This window comes from Bombina bombina, chromosome 6 (genome assembly GCF_027579735.1).
Source record: "Bombina bombina isolate aBomBom1 chromosome 6, aBomBom1.pri, whole genome shotgun sequence".
In the NCBI taxonomy this organism is placed as follows: Eukaryota; Metazoa; Chordata; class Amphibia; order Anura; family Bombinatoridae; genus Bombina; species Bombina bombina.
Window position 1 is genome coordinate 559,832,698 of NC_069504.1, and position 21,391 is coordinate 559,854,088.

General features: G+C 39.4%; 1 protein-coding gene across 3 annotated transcripts in view; it reads right to left on the bottom strand.

The window, feature by feature from the left end:
- Positions 1-6,832: 6,832 nt before the first annotated feature.
- ZNF280D (zinc finger protein 280D) overlaps positions 6,833-21,391 on the bottom strand; it is a 420,194-nt gene continuing 405,635 nt past the window's right edge. For all 3 annotated transcript variants that reach the window (XM_053717512.1, XM_053717510.1, XM_053717511.1), the window contains one exon: positions 6,833-8,598. In XM_053717512.1, the coding sequence (XP_053573487.1) occupies positions 7,950-8,598 (649 nt within the window). In that variant the 3' untranslated portion in view covers positions 6,833-7,949. The remainder of the gene's footprint in view (positions 8,599-21,391) is intronic.

The following is a 21,391-nucleotide window of genomic DNA, read 5'->3' on the forward strand; positions in this document are numbered from 1 at the left end:
AGGACATTTAAAACTACTTTCTAATTTACTTCTATTATTTATTTTGCTTCATTCTCTTGATATCCTTTGCTGAAAAGCATATCTAGATAGGCTTAGTAGCTGCTGATTGGTGGCTGCACATAGGTGTCTCGTGTGATTGGCTCAACCATGTGCATTGCTATTTCTTCAGCAAAGGATATCTAAAGAATGAAGCAAATTAGATAATATAAGTAAATTGGAATGTTGTTTAAAATTGTATTCTCTTTCTGAATCATGAAATAATTTTTTTTGGTTTACTGTCCCTTTAAAGACAGGTCAGAATTAGGAAGGATAACTATATCCAAAAGACATAGACAGAAAGCAAGTTCACAGTCAAATATCAGACCAAGGGACAGTTACCAGAAGGATCAACAGAACCAGGCAAATCAAAGTACAGTAACAGATCAGAGACCAAAAATCGGAATCGCATTAAGAAGAAAGGCAAAGAACCAGGAGACACAAACTAAGGGTCAAAAAGTGACAAGCAATCAGGAGTTAATCAGTAGGAAGAGGGATGCTGAGGAACAAAAAACAAACAAAAAACAAACAGAAACAGGATAAAGAAACAACCACTTACCCGAGATGTATAGGATAGCCTATCAGGTAGCATATGCTGTAGCAGGCAATGCCAGGGTCAGTCCATACCACCTGGTCACATTGTCAAGAAAAGAAAAACATAATTTATGCTTACCTGATAAATTCCTTTCTTCTGTAGTGTGATCAGTCCACGGGTCATCATTACTTCTGGGATATTACTCCTCCCCAACAGGAAGTGCAAGAGGATTCACCCAGCAGAGCTGCATATAGCTCCTCCCCTCTACGTCACTCCCAGTCATTCGACCAAGGACCAACGAGAAAGGAAAAGCCAAGGGTGAAGTGGTGACTGGAGTATAAATTAAAAAATATTTACCTGCCTTAAAAACAGGGCGTGCCGTGGACTGATCACACTACAGAAGGAATTTATCAGGTAAGCATAAATTATGTTTTCTTCTGTTAAGTGTGATCAGTCCACGGGTCATCATTACTTCTGGGATACCAATACCAAAGCAAAAGTACACGGATGACGGGAGGGATAGGCAGGCTCTTTATACAGAAGGAACCACTGCCTGAAGAACCTTTCTCCCAAAAATAGCCTCCGATGAAGCAAAAGTGTCAAATTTGTAAAATTTGGAAAAAGTATGAAGCGAAGACCAAGTTGCAGCCTTGCAAATCTGTTCAACAGAGGCCTCATTCTTAAAGGCCCAAGTAGAAGCCACAGCTCTAGTGGAATGAGCTGTAATCCATTCAGGAGGCTGCTGTCCAGCAGTCTCATAAGCTAAACGAATTATGCTACGAAGCCAAAAAGAAAGAGAGGTAGCAGAAGCTTTTTGACCTCTCCTCTGCCCAGAGTAAACGACAAACAGAGAAGACGTTTGTCGAAATTCCTTAGTTGCCTGTAAGTAAAATTTTAGAGCACGGACTACATCCAGGTTGTGCAGTAGACGTTCCTTCTTCGAAGAAGGATTTGGGCACAAGGAAGGAACAACAATCTCTTGATTGATATTCCTGTTAGTAACTACCTTAGGTAAGAACCCAGGTTTAGTACGCAGAACTACCTTATCCGAATGAAAAATCAAATAAGGAGAATCACAATGTAAGGCTGATAATTCAGAGACTCTTCGAGCCGAGGAAATAGCCATTAAAAATAGAACTTTCCAAGATAACAACTTTATATCAATGGAATGAAGGGGTTCAAACGGAACGCCCTGTAAAACATTAAGAACAAGGTTTAAACTCCATGGTGGAGCAACAGTTTTAAACACAGGCTTAATCCTGGCCAAAGCCTGACAAAAAGCCTGGACGTCAGGAACTTCTGACAGACGTTTGTATAACAGAATGGACAGAGCTGAGATCTGTCCCTTTAATGAACTAGCAGATAAACCCTTTTCTAAACCTTCTTGTAGAAAAGACAATATCCTAGGAATCCTAACCTTACTCCAAGAGTAACCTTTGGATTCACACCAATATAGGTATTTACGCCATATCTTATGGTAAATCTTTCTGGTAACAGGCTTCCTAGCCTGTATTAAGGTATCAATAACTGACTCAGAAAACCCACGTCTTGATAAAATCAAGCGTTCAATTTCCAAGCAGTCAGCTTCAGAGAAGTTAGATTTTGATGTTTGAAGGGACCCTGTATCAGAAGGTCCTGTTTCAGAGGTAGAGACCAAGGTGGACAGGATGACATGTCCACCAGGTCTGCATACCAAGTCCTGCGTGGCCACGCAGGAGCTATTAGAATCACTGATGCTCTCTCTTGTTTGATTCTGGCAATCAATCGAGGAAGCATCGGGAAGGGTGGAAACACGTAAGCCATCCTGAAGTCCCAAGGTGCTGTCAGGGCATCTATCAGGACTGCTCCTGGATCCCTGGATCTGGACCCGTAACGAGGAAGCTTGGCGTTCTGTCGAGACGCCATGAGATCTATCTCTGGTTTGCCCCAACGTCGAAGTATTTGGGCAAAGACCTCCGGATGGAGTTCCCACTCCCCCGGATGAAAAGTCTGACGACTTAAGAAATCCGCCTCCCAGTTCTCCACTCCCGGGATGTGGATTGCTGACAGGTGGCAAGAGTGAGACTCTGCCCAGCGAATTATCTTTGATACTTCCATCATAGCTAGGGAGCTTCTTGTCCCTCCCTGATGGTTGATGTAAGCTACAGTCGTGATGTTGTCCGACTGAAACCTGATGAACCCCCGAGTTGTCAACTGGGGCCAAGCCAGGAGGGCATTGAGAACTGCTCTCAATTCCAGAATGTTTATTGGCAGGAGACTCTCCTCCTGACTCCATTGTCCCTGAGCCTTCAGAGAATTCCAGACGGCACCCCAACCTAGAAGGCTGGCGTCTGTTGTTACAATTGTCCAGTCTGGTCTGCTGAATGGCATCCCCCTGGACAGATGTGGCCGAGAAAGCCACCATAGAAGAGAATTTCTGGTCTCTTGATCCAGATTCAGAGAAGGGGATAAGTCTGAGTAATCCCCATTCCACTGACTTAGCATGCACAGTTGCAGTGGTCTGAGGTGTAAGCGTGCAAAGGGTACTATGTCCATTGCCGCTACCATTAAGCCGATTACCTCCATGCATTGAGCCACTGACGGGTGTTGAATGGAATGAAGGGTGCGGCAAGCACTTTGAAGTCTTGTTAGCCTGTCCTCTGTCAGGTAAATCTTCATTTCTACAGAATCTATAAGAGTCCCCAGGAAGGGAACTCTTGTGAGTGGAACGAGTGAACTTTTCTTTTCGTTCACCTTCCATCCATGTGACCTTAGAAATGCCAGTACTAACTCTGTATGAGACTTGGCAGTTTGAAAGCTTGAAGCTTGAATCAGAATGTCGTCTAGGTATGGAGCTACCGAGATTCCCCGCGGTCTTAGTACCGCCAGAAGAGCACCCAGAACCTTTGTGAAGATTCTTGGAGCTGTAGCCAATCCGCATGGAAGAGCCACAAACTGGTAATGCCTGTCTAGGAAGGCAAACCTTAGGTACCGGTAATGATCTTTGTGAATCGGTATGTGAAGGTAGGCATCTTTTAAATCTACAGTGGTCATGTACTGACCCTCTTGGATCATAGGTAAAATTGTCCGAATAGTCTCCATCTTGAACGATGGAACTCTTAGGAATTTGTTTAGGATCTTTAAGTCCAGGATTGGTCTGAAAGTTCCCTCTTTTTTGGGAACCACAAACAGATTTGAGTAAAACCCCTGTCCCTGTTCCGATCGTGGAACAGGATGGATTACTCCCATTAACAAGAGCTCTTGTACGCAGCGTAGAAACGCCTCTTTCTTTGTCTGGATTGTTGACAACCTTGACAGATGAAATCTCTCTCTTGGAGGAGAGTATTTGAAGTCCAGAAGGTATCCCTGAGATATTATCTCTAGCGCCCAGGGATCCTGGACATCTCTTGCCCAAGCCTGGGCGAAGAGAGAAAGTCTGCCCCCCACTAGATCCGATCCCGGATCGGGGGCCCTCAATTCATGCTGTTTTAGGGGCAGCAGCAGGTTTCCTGGTCTGCTTGCCCTTGTTCCAGGACTGGTTAGGTTTCCAGCCTTGTCTGTAGCGAGCAACGGCTCCTTCCTGTTTTGGTGCAGAGGAAGTTGATGCTGCTCCAGCTTTGAAATTACGAAAGGAACGAAAATTAGACTGTCTAGCCTTAGCTTTGGCTTTGTCCTGAGGCAGGGCATGGCCTTTCCCTCCTGTAATGTCAGCGATAATCTCTTTCAACCCGGGCCCGAATAAGGTCTGCCCTTTGAAAGGTATATTAACCAATTTAGACTTAGAAGTAACATCAGCTGACCAGGATTTTAGCCACAGCGCCCTGCGTGCCTGAATGGCGAATCCTGAATTCTTCGCCGTAAGTTTAGTAAGATGTACTACGGCCTCCGAAATGAATGAATTAGCTAGTTTAAGGACTCTAAGCCTGTCCGTAATGTCGTCCAGAGTAGCTGAACTAATGTTCTCTTCCAGAGACTCAATCCAGAATGCCGCTGCAGCCGTGATCGGCGCAATGCATGCAAGGGGTTGCAATATAAAACCTTGTTGAACAAACATTTTCTTAAGGTAACCCTCTAATTTTTTATCCATTGGATCTGAAAAAGCACAGCTATCCTCCACCGGGATAGTGGTACGCTTAGCTAAAGTAGAAACTGCTCCCTCCACCTTAGGGACCGTTTGCCATAAGTCCCGTGTGGTGGCGTCTATTGGAAACATTTTTCTAAATATCGGAGGGGGTGAGAACGGCACACCGGGTCTATCCCACTCCTTAGTAACAATTTCAGTAAGTCTCTTAGGTATAGGAAAAACCTCAGTACTCGCCGGTACCGCAAAATATTTATCCAACCTACACATTTTCTCTGGTATTGCAACTGTGTTACAATCATTCAGAGCCGCTAACACCTCCCCTAGTAATACACGGAGGTTTTCCAGTTTAAATTTAAAATTTGAAATATCTGAATCCAGTCTGTTTGGATCAGAACCGTCACCCACAGAATGAAGTTCTCCGTCCTCATGTTCTGCCACCTGTGACGCAGTGTCTGACATGGCCCTAATATTATCAGCGCAATCTGTTCTCACCCCAGAGTGATCACGCTTACCTCTTAGTTCTGGTAATTTAGCCAAAACTTCAGTCATAACAGTAGCCATATCCTGTAATGTGATTTGTAATGGCCGCCCAGATGTACTCGGCGCTACAATATCACGCACCTCCCGATCGGGAGATGCAGGTACTGACACGTGAGGCGAGTTAGTCGGCATAACTCTCCCCTCGTTGTTTGGTGAAATTTGTTCAATTTGTACAGATTGACTTTTATTTAAAGTAGCATCAATACAGTTAGTACATAAATTTCTATTGGGCTCCACTTTGGCATTGCAACAAATGACACAGGTATCATCCTCTGAATCAGACATGTTTAACACACTAGCAAATAAACTTGCAACTTGGAATACAATTCAATTAGAATAATATTAAAAACGTACTGTGCCTTTAAGAAGCACAGAAGATCTATGACAGTTGAAAATTAATAAATTGAAAACAGTTATAGTGTAAACAACACAACTTTAGCAAAGGTTTAATCCCATTTAGCAAAGATAACAAATTCTGAAAGCAGGAAACAAATTACAGAATAAACGTTTTTTATCTCAGTCAACTATAATTCTCACAGCTCTGCTGAGAGAAATTACCTCCCTCAAAATAAGTTTTGAAGACCCCTGAGCTCTGTAGAGATGAACCGGATCATGCAGGAAATACAATGAGCTGCTGACTGAAATATTTGATGCGTAGCAAAAGCGCCAAAAAACGGCCCCTCCCCCTCACACACAGCAGTGAGAGAGAACAGAAACTGTCAGAAAAAAGATTAAGCAACTGCCAAGTGGAAAAATAGTGCCCAAACATTTATTCACTCAGTACCTCAGCAAATGAAAACGATTTTACAATCCAGCAAAAACGTTAAACATAATTTCTAGTTATTAAACAGCTTTATGTACTTCTTACAGTGTAATTCTAGTGAAGTACCATTCCCAGAATACTGAAGTGTAAAGTATACATACATGACATTATATCGGTATGGCAGGATTTTCTCATCAATTCCATTGTCAGAAAATAAAAGCTGCTCCATACCTCTATGCAGATTCATCTGCCCGCTGTCCCCTGATCTGAAGTTTACCTCTCCTCAGATGGCCGAGAAACAGCAATATGATCTTAACTACTCCGGCTAAAATCATAGCAAAAACTCTGGTAGATTCTTCTTCAAACTCTGCCAGAGAGGTAATAACACACTCCGGTGCTATTTTAAAATAACAAACTTTTGATTGAAGATATAAAACTAAGTATAATCACCATAGTCCTCTCACACATCCTATCTAGTCGTTGGGTGCAAGAGAATGACTGGGAGTGACGTAGAGGGGAGGAGCTATATGCAGCTCTGCTGGGTGAATCCTCTTGCACTTCCTGTTGGGGAGGAGTAATATCCCAGAAGTAATGATGACCCGTGGACTGATCACACTTAACAGAAGAAATATTGCACTGTGTGTGAAGAGTAAGTACTTTGTGAAGGCTAACCAGGAATTAAGGCTATGTGTTGCAAAGTTTTACCCATATCAATTTTAATGTTTTGCATACAAAAAAAAAAAACAAATGTTCAAAATAGAGACAAAGATTGTTGATATCCTATTAGTTAGTCGTTATTGTAGTGTTTACAAAATGCTATCCAATGTTGGTTTTGTTACAAAAATTTAACAAGTAATACTCTTTTTTTGGCAAAAAAAAAATCCTCAGACAAACATTGTTGCAAATATTTACTTAGAAAGTAATATTTACAGAACAATTTTAAACCTATTTTAAAATGATAAAACAACCATCTGAACATGTCTAAAAAAGGATATGAGCTCATAACTAGTTTAATAATCATGGTATTGATTAGTACTTGAAAGCACTCTACTTTTAAACGATAAAAAAGCATTCCTGTGTCTAAATGCTAAACACCTAGTCAGACAATAAAAAACACGTTCTCATCTGATATTTTTTACTACAGATGTTGTACAAAAGCACTTGTCTGTGCGATGTAGTTTTAAACACTTTGCCCTGTTATGCTTTGGCTGCCTTTTCCACTACTGGACATAATACTTTTCCAAATAACATACTGCAATTTACTTGCTGAAGCAAGACAAATTTAAGGATTTGGAAAATTGATTTATACTCCATTTGCAATAATCCATCATGTTTGTTTAATTTTCTATTCTTGAGCTTCTATCTTCAACTTACAGTATCAAAGATATTTAATAATTTTCAAACTAAAAAAAATCCCCCACACATATCTACAGTTTTGTTTTTAAGAATTCCTATATATATTTATACTTATATACAAGTGTTTAATATACTCATTTTCACTTTCATTGAAAGTTTAACAAAAAATGACTGGCAAGTATACACCAAACAGAGGTGCATAGATTCTTTTTCTCAAATAAAGATGTAAATTATATTTGACACTGTGTAGGTTTTAAGTTTCTCCATGTTGTTCTAATACATTATAGTAAGAATAACAAGTTAATCTATCGTATGTATTATATGCTTTTCCAACACCAGTAAATAGCAGAGGAACACTGTCTTACATTCATTACATTGTTTGACTTTTAACACAGAAGGAGTGTTCATCAACAAATTTCAAAGTAGTTATACCCCAAAATATGTTTTTTTTTAACTGGCAGCATTATAACACTGACAAATGCCAAGTCTCTAGATTTTTTCTTATTCTTTGCCTTCAAGAGTATTTATTTTTTAAATAATCAAATAGGAAAGAAGTTAATTTTTGTGATCAGATATAAAATGAGCACTAAAATCCATTATCTAGTGCATTAGCAGTAATATTCCAAGTGGCTTTAACACTTAGAGCACAAATTACTTCAACTTTCAACTATATTTAAAACAGTTTCCCCATCAATTTTATCAACAGAGGAAGACACCGCATTGCTTTCTTCAATATCCTCTTCAGATTTTTCATTTTTTGGTCCTCTCTCGGGACTAGAAGCAACACCTCCCTTTTGTAATATCTCTGTAGCTTCATGCTCTAGAACCTCAGAAGGTGTTAACGGCTCCAGGTGAACACTACTTTCCTCGCTGACATCAGAGCTCATGGATTCTGGTTCATCTTGTCGCCTTAAAAACTGCTCAACACTAACATCTTCCTCACCAGCCCGCTTGAGATCCATTTGGTCACTTGTATGTACAGAAGAGTCGTCAGAAGCGGTTTTGATGTCTCCAGGATGGTCAAATTCTTTTACAGCTGAATTTTGAGATGAGGCTGTACCAACTTCTTCACTAGAAATGTCATCTTGATCATTATCAGTCCCATGTTTAATATCTACATTCAACAGTTCTGCTTCTCCATCATCTTGTTTAGCAGAGCAGGTGTTTGGAGTTAGTATATCCAAGTCTTTTTCGACTTCAAATGAAATAATGTGCCTCTTACGCAACGATATACTGGTTTTCACTTGATCTGCATTTTTACTTTGACTAGTATTTTGTTTCATTGATGAATTACTTTTCTTTATGCTGAAAGAACAACAACAATATATCAGTAACACAATATATGCAAATACTCAAATACAAAGATACAGTTTTTATGTTTAATCTTTATTTGGTAATTCAGAAGTAAAAGATGATACCTTTTCACACACTCTAGAACAGGAATGCACTTAAATGATTATGGCCAGATTACAAGTGGAGTGCTATTTAACGCTACCGCTTGATAGTTAACTGCGCTAGAAGTAAGCTTTTTGCACTCCTATTATGAGTAGAAAGTAAACTGTTTTGGCTCTTGAAAAAAAAATGCTGAATTTACAATATTGCGTTTGCGATAACCTATTCCCCAATAGAAGTCAAAGAAGCAAAAAACGTGGAAAAAACATCCTATATATGTGCGCAAACACGATCACATATTCTCAAGTGTGCTAACCTGACATGAAAATAACAATTTATGTAAGAACTTACCTGATAAATTAATTTCTTTCATATTGGCAAGAGTCCAGGAGCTAGTGACGTATGGGATATACAATCCTACCAGGAGGGGCAAAGTTTCCCAAACCTCAAAATGCCTATAAATACACCCCTCACCACACCCACAATTCAGTTTAACGAATAGCCAAGAAGTGGGGTGATAAAGAAAGGAGTAAAAAGCATCAACAAAGGAATTTGGAAATAATTGTGCTTTATACAAAAAAATCACAACCACCAAAAAAAGGGTGGGCCTCATGGACTGTTGCCAATATGAAAGAAATTAATTTATCAGGTAAGTTCTTACATAAATTATGTTTTCTTTCATGTAATTGGCAAGAGTCCCTGAGCTAGTGACGTATGGGATAGCAATACCCAAGATGTGGAACTCCACGCAAGAGCCACTAGAGAGAGGGAGGGATAAAAAATAAAAACAGCCATATCCGCTAAAAAAAATTAATCCACAACCCAAATCATAAGTTTAGTCTCATAATTGAAAAGAAAAAACTTAAATTAGAAGCAGAAGAATCAAACTGAAACAGCTGCCTGAAGAACTTTTCTACCAAAAACTGCTTCCGAAGAAGCAAATACATCAAAAAGGTAGAATTTAGTAAAAGTATGCAAAGAAGACCAAGTTGCTGCTTTGCAAATCTGATCAACTGAAGCTTCATTCTTAAAAGCCCATGAAGTGGAAACTGAACTAGTAGAATGAGCTGTAATTCTCTGAGGCAGGGTTTTATCCAACTCCAAATAAGCTTGATGAATCAAAAGCTTTAACCATGATGACAAAGAAACGGCAGAAGCCTTCTGACCTTTCCTGGGACCAGAAAAGATAAATAGAGTAGAAGTCTTCCTGAAATCTTTAGTAGCTTCAACATAATATTTCAGAGCTCTCACCAAATCCAAAGAATGTAAAGATCTCTCCAAAGAATTCTTAGGATTAGGACACAAAGAAGGGACAACAATTTCTCTATTAATGTTGATAGAATTCACAACCTTAGGTAAGAATTGAAATGAAGTACGCAAAACTGCCTTATCCTGATGAAAAATTAGAAAAGGAGATTCACAAGAGAGAGCAGATAGTTCAGAAACTCTTCTAGCAGAAAAGATGGCCAAAAAGAACAATACTTTCCAAGAAAGTAGCTTAAAGGGACACTGTACCCAAATTTTTTCTTTTGTAATTCAGAAAGAGCATGCAATTTTAAGCAACTTTCTAATTTACTCCTATTACCACATTTTCTTCGTTCTCTTGCTATCATTATTTGAAAAAGAAGGCATCTAAGCTTTTTTTTGGTTTCAGTACTCTGGACAGCACATTTTTATTGGTGGATGAATTTATCCACCAATCAGCAAGGACAACCCAGGTTGTTCACCAAAAATGGGCCGGCATCTAAACTTACATTCTTGCATTTCAAATAAAGATACCAAGAGAATGAAGAAAATTTGATAATAGGAGTAAATTAGAAAGTTGCTTAAAATTTCATGCCCAATCTGAATCACAAAAGAAAAATTTTGGGTACAGTGTCCCTTTAATATCCAAAGAATGCATAGGCTCAAATTGAGGAGCCTGTAAAGCCTTCAAAACCAAATTAAGACTCCAAGGAGGAGAGATTGATTTAATGACAGGCTTGATACAAACCAAAGCCTGAACAAAACAGTGAATATTAGGTTTAGCAATTTTTCTGTGGAATAAAACAGAAAGAGCAGAGATTTGTCCTGTCAAGGAACTTGCAGACAAACCTTTATCCAAACCATCCTGAAGAAATTGTAAAATTCTAGGAATTCTAAAAGAATGCGAAGAAAATTTATGAGAACACCATGAAATGTAAGTCTTCCAAACTCGATAATAAATCTTTCTAGAAACAGATTTACAAGTCTGTAACATAGTATTAATCACTGAGTCAGAGAAACCTCTATGACTAAGCATTAAGCGTTCAATTTCCATACCTTCAAATTTAATGATTTGAGATCCTGATGGAAAAACGGGCCTTGAGAAAGGTCTGGCCTTAAAGGGAGACTGAACCAAAATTTTTTCTTTCATGATTCAAATAGAGCATGCACTTTTACGCAACTTTCTAATTAACTTCTATTATCAATTTTTCTTCCTTCTCTTGCTATCTAAGCTAAGGAGCCAGCAAATGTTTGGTTTCAGAACCATGGACAGCACTGGTTTATTGGTGCTGTCCAATCAGCAAGGACAACCCAGGTTGTTCACCAAAAATGGGCCGGCATCTAAACTTACATTCTTGCTTTTCAAATAAACATACCAAGAGAATGAAGAAAATTTGATAATAGGAGTAAATTAGAAAGTTGCTTAAAATTGCATGCTCTATCTGAATCACAAAAGAATTTTTTGGGTACAGTGTCCCTTTAAGGGAAGTGGCCAAAATTGGCAACTAGACATCCAAACAAGATCCGCATACCAAAACCTGTGAGGCCATGCTGGAGCCACCAGCAGCACAAACGATTGTTCCATGATGATTTTCGAGATCACTCTTGGAAGAAGAACTAGAGGCGGGAAAACATAAGCAGGTTGATAACACCAAGGAAGTGTCAATGCATCCACTGCTTCCGCCTGAGGATCCCTGGACCTGGACAGGTAGCTGGGAAGTTTCTTGTTTAGATGAAATGCCATCAGATCTATTTCTGGAAGCCCCCACATCTGAAAAAATTGAGAAAAAACATCTGGGTGGAGAGACCATTCTCCCAGATGTAAAGTCTGACGACTGAGATAATCCGCTTCCCAATTGTCTATACCTGGGATATGAACTGCAGAAATTAGACAAGAGCTGGATTCCGCCCAAACAAGTATCCAGGATACTTCTTTCATAGCTTGAGGACTGTGGGTCCCACCCTGATTGACATATGCCACAGTTGTGACATTGTCTGTCTGAAAACAAATGAACGGTTCTCTCTTCAACAGAGGCCAAAACTGAAGAGCCCTGAGAATCGCACGGAGTTCCAAAATATTGATTGGTAATCTTGCCTCTTGAGATTTCCAAACTCCTTGTGCTGTCAGAGATCTCCAAACAGCTCCCCAACCTAAAATACTCACATCTGTTGTGATCACAGTCCAGGTTGGACTGAAAGAGGCCCCTAGAATTATACGATGGTGATCTAACCACCAAGTCAGAGAAAGTCGAACATTGGGATTTAAGAATATCAATTGTGATATCCTAGTATAATCCCTGCACCATTGGTTCAGCATACAAAGCTGGAGAGGTCTCATATGAAAACGAGCAAAGGGGATCGCGTCCGATGTTGCAGTCATAAGACCTAAAACTTCCATGCACATAGCAACTGAAGGGAATGACTGAGACTGAAGGTTCCGACAGGCTGCAACCAATTTTAAACGTCTCGTCTGTTAGAGACAAAGTCATGGACACTGAATCTATCTGGAAACCTAAAAAGGTTGCCCTTGTCTGAGGAATCAAAGAACTTTTTGGTAAATTGATCCTCCAACCATGTCTTCGAAGAAACAACACTAGTTGATTCACGTGAAATTCTGCAGAACGTAAAGACTGAGCGAGTACCAAGATAACGTCCAAATAAGGAAACACCGCAATACCCCGCTCTCTGATTACAGAGAGTAGGGCACCAAGAACCTTTGAAAAGATTCTTGGAGCTGTTGCTAGGCCAAAAGGAAGAGCAACAAATTGGTAATGCTTGTCTAGAAAAGAGAATCTCAGGAACTGATAGTGATCCGGATGAATCGGAATATGAAGATATGCATCCTGTAAGTCTATTGTGGACATATAATGCCCTTGCTGAACAAAAAGCAGAATAGACCTTATAGTCACCATTTTGAAAGTTGGTACTCTTACATATCGATTCAAAATCTTTAGATCCAGAACTGGTCTGAAAGCATTTTCTTTCTTTGGGACATTGAATAGATTTGAATAAAACCCCAGACCCTGTTCCTGAAACGGAACTGGTATGATTACCCCTGATAATTCCAGGTCTGAAACACACTTCAGGAAAGCCTGAGCCTTTCCTGGGTTCGCTGGAATGCGTGAGAGAAAAAATCTCACAGGCGGTCTTCCTCTGAAACCTATTCTGTACCCCTGAGAGACAATACTCAGAATCCAATGATTTTGGACTGAATTGATCCAAACATCTTTGAAAAATTTTAATCTTCCCCCTACTAGCTGAGCTGGAATGAGGGCCGCACCTTCATGTGGACTTGGGGGCTGGCTTTGATCTTTTAAATGGCTTGGATTTATTCCAATTTGAGGAAGGCTTCCAATTTAAAACAGATGCCTTTAGGGAAGGATTAGTTTTCTGTTCCTTATTATGGTCGAAAGGAACAAAAACGGTTAGAAGCTTTAGATTTACCCTTAGGTTTTTTATCCTGAGGCAAAAAGACTCCCTTCCCCCCAGTAACAGTTGAAATTATTGAATTCAACTGAGAACCAAATAATTTATTACCTTGGAAAGAAAGAGATAGCAATCTGGACTTAAAAGTCATATCAACATTCCAAGATTTAAGCCATAAAGCTCTTCTAGCTAAAATAGCTAAAGACATATAGCTAACATCAATTTTGATGATATCAAAAAAGGTATCATGAAAAAGAATTGGGTTCCACACTCTGCATATAAAATTCAGTATTTATTTGCAAAAAGTTAAAAATTTACATTAAAGAATTGTGACAGCCTGCCACATTGGTTGTTGAAGTGAGGAAAGCCCAGCACACGGGCTTACGCGTTTCGGCAGATTGACGTAATCATAGCCTGGTGTGTCTGTACCCTCCTTGCCTTTAAGTACCTTTAAAATGTTGCTGATAGGATAAAAAGCGCTTATCCCTCCCTCTAATTTGTAGCACCTAAGGGATACTTCACATCAAACAAGGTATCAGAAATGAAATTATTAGCATGTTGAATTAATTTAACAATGCTAGACAAATCATGATCCGAAACTTGCTGCTCTAAAGTTTCCAACCAAAAAGTTGATGCAGCTGTAACATCAGCCAAAGAAATTGCAGGCCTAAGAAGATGACCTGAATATAAATAAGCCTTCCTTAGGTAAGATTCAAGTTTCCTATTTAAAGGATCTTTAAAAGAAGTACAGGTATACCCCGCTCATACAGCGGGTTAGGGACCGGAGCCCCGCTGTAAAGTGAAAACCGTCTTAAAGTGAAACAAGGCAGTTTTAGCTTTCTTTTCAGTGTTTAAAATCCTGAAAACATGTTTGAACTAACTTATATTATGGGTGCAATAGTGCTATGTTTAGTTTAACACTAGCACAGCAAGTATTCAATAAATACTGTACCTGTAAAATTGTGACAATTACTGTAGTAAAATTTGCCAGACTATAGCACTGAGACACAGATTGCACTGTAATGCTATAAACAGAGTAAACTAAGCATAACAAAATGGTGCCATTCACTTTTCTAGCAATCTCACGATGATTACAGCACTATTTCAAAATCCTTGGAGGTTGAACTTCAGCTCCACAAAGCGCTGTATTAGCGAATCGCTGTAAAGTGAAGCGCTGTAAAGTGAGGTATACCTGTATTATCTTCCTTAGGAATAGTAGTACGTTTAGCAAGAGTAGAGATAGCCCCATCAACTTTGGAGATCTTTTTCCAAAACTCCAATCTAACAGTTGGCAAAGGATACAATTTTTTAAACCTTGAAGAAGGAATAAAAGAAGTACCAGGCCTATTCCATTCCTTAGAAATCATATCTGAAATAGCATCAGGAACTTGAAAAACCTCTGGAATAACCACAGGAGGTTTATAAACAGAATTTATACGTTTACTAGTTTTAATATCAAGAGGACTAGTTTCCTCTATATCTAATGTAATCAACACTTCTTTTAATAAAGAACGAATATACTCCATTTTAAATAAATAAGAGGATTTGTCAGTGTCAATATCCGAGGCAGGATCTTCTGAATCAGATAGAGCCTCATCAGAGAAAGATAAATCAGTATGTTGCCAGTCATTTGAAATTTCATCAACTCTATGAGAAGTTTTAAAAGACCTTTTACGTTTATTAGAAGGCGGAATGGCAGACAAAGCCTTCTGAATAGAATCAGAAATAAATTCTTTTAAATTTACAGGTATATCTTGTGCATTAGATGTTGAGGGAACAGCAACAGGTAATGAACTACTACTGATGGAAACATTTTCTGCATGTACAAGTTTATCATGGCAACTATTACAAACCACAGCTGGAGGTATAATCCCCACAAGTTTACAACAAATGCACTTAGCTTTGGTAGAACCGTTATCAGGCAGCAGGAATCCAGCAGTAAATTCTGAGACAGGATCAGATTGAGACATCTTGCAAATGTAAGAGAAAAAAAATAACATATAAAGCAAAATGATCAATTTCCTTATATGGCAGTTTCAGGAATAGGAAAAAATGCAAACAGCATAGCCCTCTGACATAGAAAAAGGCCAGAGGCAAAAGGAATGGGGTTTTAAATAATGAAAATACTTGGCGCCAAGTATGACGCACAACAAAAACGTCCGGATACGAAACATTTGCGTCATAGATGACGCAACCTTGTGAAGGACTCGGCGTTAACTAAGATGCCGGAAAACAAAATTTATGCTTACCTGATAAATTTATTTCTCTTGTGGTGTATCCAGTCCACGTATCATCTATTACTTGTGGGATATTCTCCTTCCCAACAGGAAGCTGCAAGAGGATCACCCACAGCAGAGCTGTCTATATAGCTCCTCCCCTAACTGCCACTACCAGTCATTCGACCGAAGACAAGCAAGAGAAAGGAGAAACTATAGGGTGCAGTGGTGACTGTAGTAAAAATAAAACACACCTGCCTTAAAATGACAGGGTGGGCCGTGGACTGGATACACCAAAAGAGACTCGGAGAAACCACACTTTGATAAAATCAAGCGTTCAATCTCCAAGCAGTCAGCCGCAGAGAAATTAGATTTGGATGGTTGAAAGGACCCTGAAGTAGAGGCAGAGTCCAGAGGAAACGGTGGAAACACATAAGCCAGGTTGAAGGACCAAGGCGCTGCTAGAGCATCTATCAGCGCTGCCTTGGGATCCCTGGACCTGGATCCGTAACAAGGAAGCTTGGCATTCTGGCGAGACGCCATGAGATCCAGTTCTGGTTTGCCCCAACGTTGAATCAACTGTGCAAACACCTCCGGATGGAGCTCCCACTCCCCCAGATGAAAAGTCTGTCGACTTAGAAAATCTGCCTCCCAGTTCTCTACTCCTGGGATATGGATAGCTGATAGATGGCAAGAGTGAATCTCTGCCCATCAAATTATCTTTGAAACCTCCAACATCGCTAGGGAACTCCTTGTTCCCCCTTGATGGTTGATGTAAGCTACAGTCGTGATGTTGTCCGACTGAAATCTGATAAACCTCACTGCCGCTAGCTGAGGCCAAGCCTGAAGAGCATTGAATATCGCTCTTAGTTCCAGAATGTTTATTGGAAGGAGTGCCTCCTCCTGAGTCCACGACCCCTGAGCTTTCAGAGAGTTCCAGACTGCACCCCAGCCCAGAAGGCTGGCATCTGTTGTTACTATTGTCCAATCTGGCCTGCGGAAGGTCATACCTTTGGACAGATGGACCCGAGATCTTCTTCTATTTTCTGCCTGAGGCTAAAATAGTACAACTCCGGTGCCATTTGAAAATAACAAACTTTTGATTGAAGATAAACTAAATAAACACCACATCTCTCTAGCTACTTCCTATCTTGTCGAGAGCTGCAAGAGAATGACTGGTAGTGGCAGTTAGGGGAGGAGCTATAAAGACAGCTCTGCTGTGGGTGATCCTCTTGCAGCTTCCTGTTGGGAAGGAGAATATCCCACAAGTAATGGATGATCTGTGGACTGGATACACCTTACAAGAGAAATGACGAATTTCCGTCAACGACCGTAACTTCGCGCCAAAAATGACGCAATAAATGTTGGCATTTTGCGCACTCGCGAGCCTAATTCTGCCCGCAAATTTAAAAGACACTACCCCAGGTAAGAAAAAAAATTTCATAAAAAAACGCATTTCCCAGATTTGAAACTGACAGTCTGCAAAAAAGGAAATATACTGAAAACCTGAATCATGGCAAATATAAGTACAATACATATATTTAGAACTTTATATAAATACATAAAGTGCCAAACCATAGCTGAGAGTGTCTGAAGTAATGAAAACATACTTACCAAAACACCCATCCACATATAGCAGATAGCAAAACCAGTACTGAAACAGTTATCAGTAGAGGTAATGGAATATGAGAGTATATTGTTGATCTGAAAAGGGAGGTAGGAGATTAATCTCTACGACCGATAACAGAGAACCTATGAAATAGATCCCCGTGAGGAAAACCATTGCATTCAATAGGTGATACTCCCTTCACATCCCTCTGACATGCACTGTACTCAGAGGAATCAGGCTTCAAAAAATGCTGAGAAGCGCATATCAACGTAGAAATCATAACACAAACTTACTTCACCACCTCCATAGGAGGCAAAGTTTGTAAAACTGAATTGTGGGTGTGGTGAGGGGTGAATTTATAGGCATTTTGAGGTTTGGGAAACTTTGCCCCTCCCATAAGTCACTAGCTCATGGACTCTTGCAAATTACATTAAATAAATTAACATTTCACATTCCAATGTTCTTGACATAGCAGAATATGTTCTATTTATTCATAAATATATATTTCTACATATATATGATGGTATTTTTGTACTATATATATGCACAAACAAGAGGGTGTGTAAGCGCTGGAGTAGGAAAACCTGATTGAGTCCACAGGATCACTTGTTACAGTTCTCATATATTGTGTGTTAGAACAATATTGGGCCACAGCATGAATATGTAAACAAATGGTAAATCCGATAGGTATCCCACTTACTAGAACTAAGTAACTTGCCACCTTCAGTGAAGGAAAGACCTCCGGTGTGCAACTGGTGAAGAAACTTCCTGGAGTTTGAAACTTTCAGAGACTTGGTGTATGTCTTCCTCTCAGGAGATGATCAGAAATCATGCGTGCCCCAGATACATTTGAGAAACAAAAAACACACTATCGTGTAATACTGTAGGTTTATTTAATAACACAATGCATACAATAGTGGTATTGCACTCACATGTTAAAACCTCAACATTATGAGGTATATTACAGACATATAAAGGAAAAACGAACCGCTGTATGTATCGTATCCCTTCTCTGTGTGGATAACTTTCAAGCTCACAAATACAGAATGTAAACTTGTCACAAGAAGTATATAGTTCAGTAAAAACGTTATACTGCTAACCCCTGACAAATAGCAGTTAATCCTTAAAATGTATAATTTGTAAAATAGGGATTCAATTCCCTAACAGGCTGGATTTGTGAGCTTGAGAGTTATCCACACAGAGAAGGGATACGATATATACAGCGGTTCGTTTTTCCTTATGCATTGTGTTATGAAATAAACCTACAGTATTACACGATAGTGTGTTTTGTTTCTCATATGTATCTGGGGCACGCATGATTTCTGATCATCTCCTGAGAGGAAGACATACACCAAGTCTCTGAAAGTTTCAAACTCCAGGAAGTTTCTCCACCAGTGGCACACCGGAGGTCTCTCGGTCACTGAAGGCGGCAAGTTACCTCATACCATTGAGGTCCTTTCTAGTAAGTGGGATACCTATCGTATTTACCATTTGTTTACACATTCATGCTGTGGCCCAATATTGTTCTTACACATAATATATGAGAACTGTAACAAGTTATCCTGTGGACTCTATTGGGTTTTTCTGCTCCAGCGCTTACAGACCCTCTTGTTTGTACATTTTACTCTTAAGGGAACACTTCCTTCAGTGACCCTGTGTAAGCTGCTCTTTGGAATCCTATCTGTGTTTTATGTAGCGCATAAGTTCTAAGTGCGGCTTATTCCTGACAACACTTTGTTGGGGTCAGGGATATTATACTCTTGTTTTATTTATATATATAATATATATATATATATATATATATATATATATTTATAAATACTATGTGCAGAACATTGGAATGTGAAATATTTACAGTAAATACACACAATTACCCTTTATTAAATATGAATATTGCATAAATATGCTTTTTCATATTTTCAGGTACTTAGACTGCAAAGGGCTCCAATGCACACACACACACACACACACACATATATATATATATATACATATACACACACATATGTATTTATGTGTTTATATGTGTATATATGTCTGTAAATATATTGCAATGTATTTTTGTGTGTTTCGTGACACTTTTTTGTTTCGCGAAACAATTAACCAGAGCACTGAGGAAACGGTGATCATTCTAGCCTAAATTGCGATTGCGCTTGAGTGCAAACACCTGCAATAAACCCCTATTCGCTTGTGCGTAACTGTTAGCGTTCCACTAGTAATCTGGCCCTTTATGTTGGGGGTAGGTGGTGGTGAAAGGAATTGTTGTCCACATTTATGCTTAGTGAATGCTGCATGAGGTCACCAACACTCTCCACACATGCAGAATTGCCAAATGGGCATGAAAAAAATCTAAATAGTTGAAAGTAGATATAGTGTTTATTCAATTCAAATTATTTTTAAATAAACAATTTTGTATGTCCCTCTAAGTTTGAAATGTATATTCCACATCAAATGGACTCTGGATATTTTTCTTTTCAGTTATGATGATTAACTCATTTCACTTCACTCCTATAGAGAACCAGTATCCATTATTTGCTGAATGAATGGAAAAAAACCTGGACTTAGATTCTCTTGAGTAAAACAGCATAGTGAAACTAATCATCTAAATTATCTAAACTACTAATCTAATATTGAGCATTACAACATTTACAAGATCAACAATAAGGTTACAATCTCCCCCTCCCCTTTTCTTACTTATTCTGAAGTGAAAATTAAAAAAAAAGCACCAGATTTGTCTTGCCCTAGAATTTCATTATGTTAGGACTGACTGAACATTTTTCAACAGCAACAATATGCAAAGCATTCTCTGGAGCTTTGTCCTGTAAGCCAAACACCACACACTTCTTACATAAGCAAACATCTAATGATTTCACAAATACACCTACTACCATAATGTAAAGCACAAACAACTGTATATTGTACTCATTCCGAAAAAAATAATCTGGCCTTTCCATAATAAAAATATTCACCACTGTGAAGACTCTCTACATCTAGGTAAATTGACAATGTTAAAGGTAACCCTCACTACTAATTTTAACTTAAATGTCCTTTTAACATGGCTGTATTTCACATAAATCCATTGTTTTCACACACTATCCATAACAGTCCTCCACAGATTAGAGAAAAACAATAATCAAGGTTTCAATACAGTTGCACCCATAGAGCACATTATGAAAACTAATGTTCTCAGGCTAATTTGAATACATCAATATATCTAGCAGCTATTTACTGTTACACGTCCCTTTAAAGGGTCACCCAAAACTCCCTTCCTTTTCACTAGTTTTCATGGAAACTGTGAAAGACCCTAATAAACCCTGAGAATAGCTTGATAAAACCTACACATTAACCCTGGAAAACACTGTATGTATGCTTTATACAATATTATTTTTAAGGGGGGGTCGAAAGAATATAAAAACATAAATTATGCTAACCTGATCATTTCCTTTCACTGTATGAGGAGAGTCCACGGCTTCATTCCATACTTGTGGGAATACAGAACCTGGCCACCAGAAGGAGGCAAAGACACCCCAGCCAAAGGCTTAAATACCTCCCCCACTTCCCTCATCCTCCAGTCATTCTTTGCTTTTCGTCACAGGAGGATGTCAGAGAAGTGTCGGAAGATTTGGATAGTACTCTTCGGTATGGGACTGGAGTTTAAAGTAGTCTTGTCAGCCTCTCAGTGAGAGCATTGACGAATGTTAGGGTCTGGAGAGTCTTTCTGCGAAACCATCCAGACTCGTATTAACAGCTCCTAAGCAATCAGTGTTGACGAGTTTCCACATCCAGATTATGAAGTAATCGTTCCTTCGAAGGAGGAGGATTAGGATGTTGCGATCAGACACAACCTTAGGGAGAAAACCCAACCCAGTGCGAAGAACAGCCTTGTCAGCATGAAATACTAGGTAAGGAGGCTCACATTGCAAGGCTGCCATCTCAGAGACACTCTGTGCGTGCCGAGGCAATAACCAGTAGAACCCTCCAAGACAGTAACTTAATGTCAACTGAATGCATGGGCTCAAACGGAGCCCTCTGCAAAACCTTAAGAACCAGATTTAAACTTCAAGAAGGAGCGGAATGTCTAAACACAGGTCTGTTTCTAGACAGAGCCTGAACAAAAGACTGTATATCAGGAAGCTAAGCGAGCCTCTTGTGTAATAATCTGTCCCTTTAAGGAACTAGTGGCAAGTCCCTTCTCCAGGGATTCTGGAAA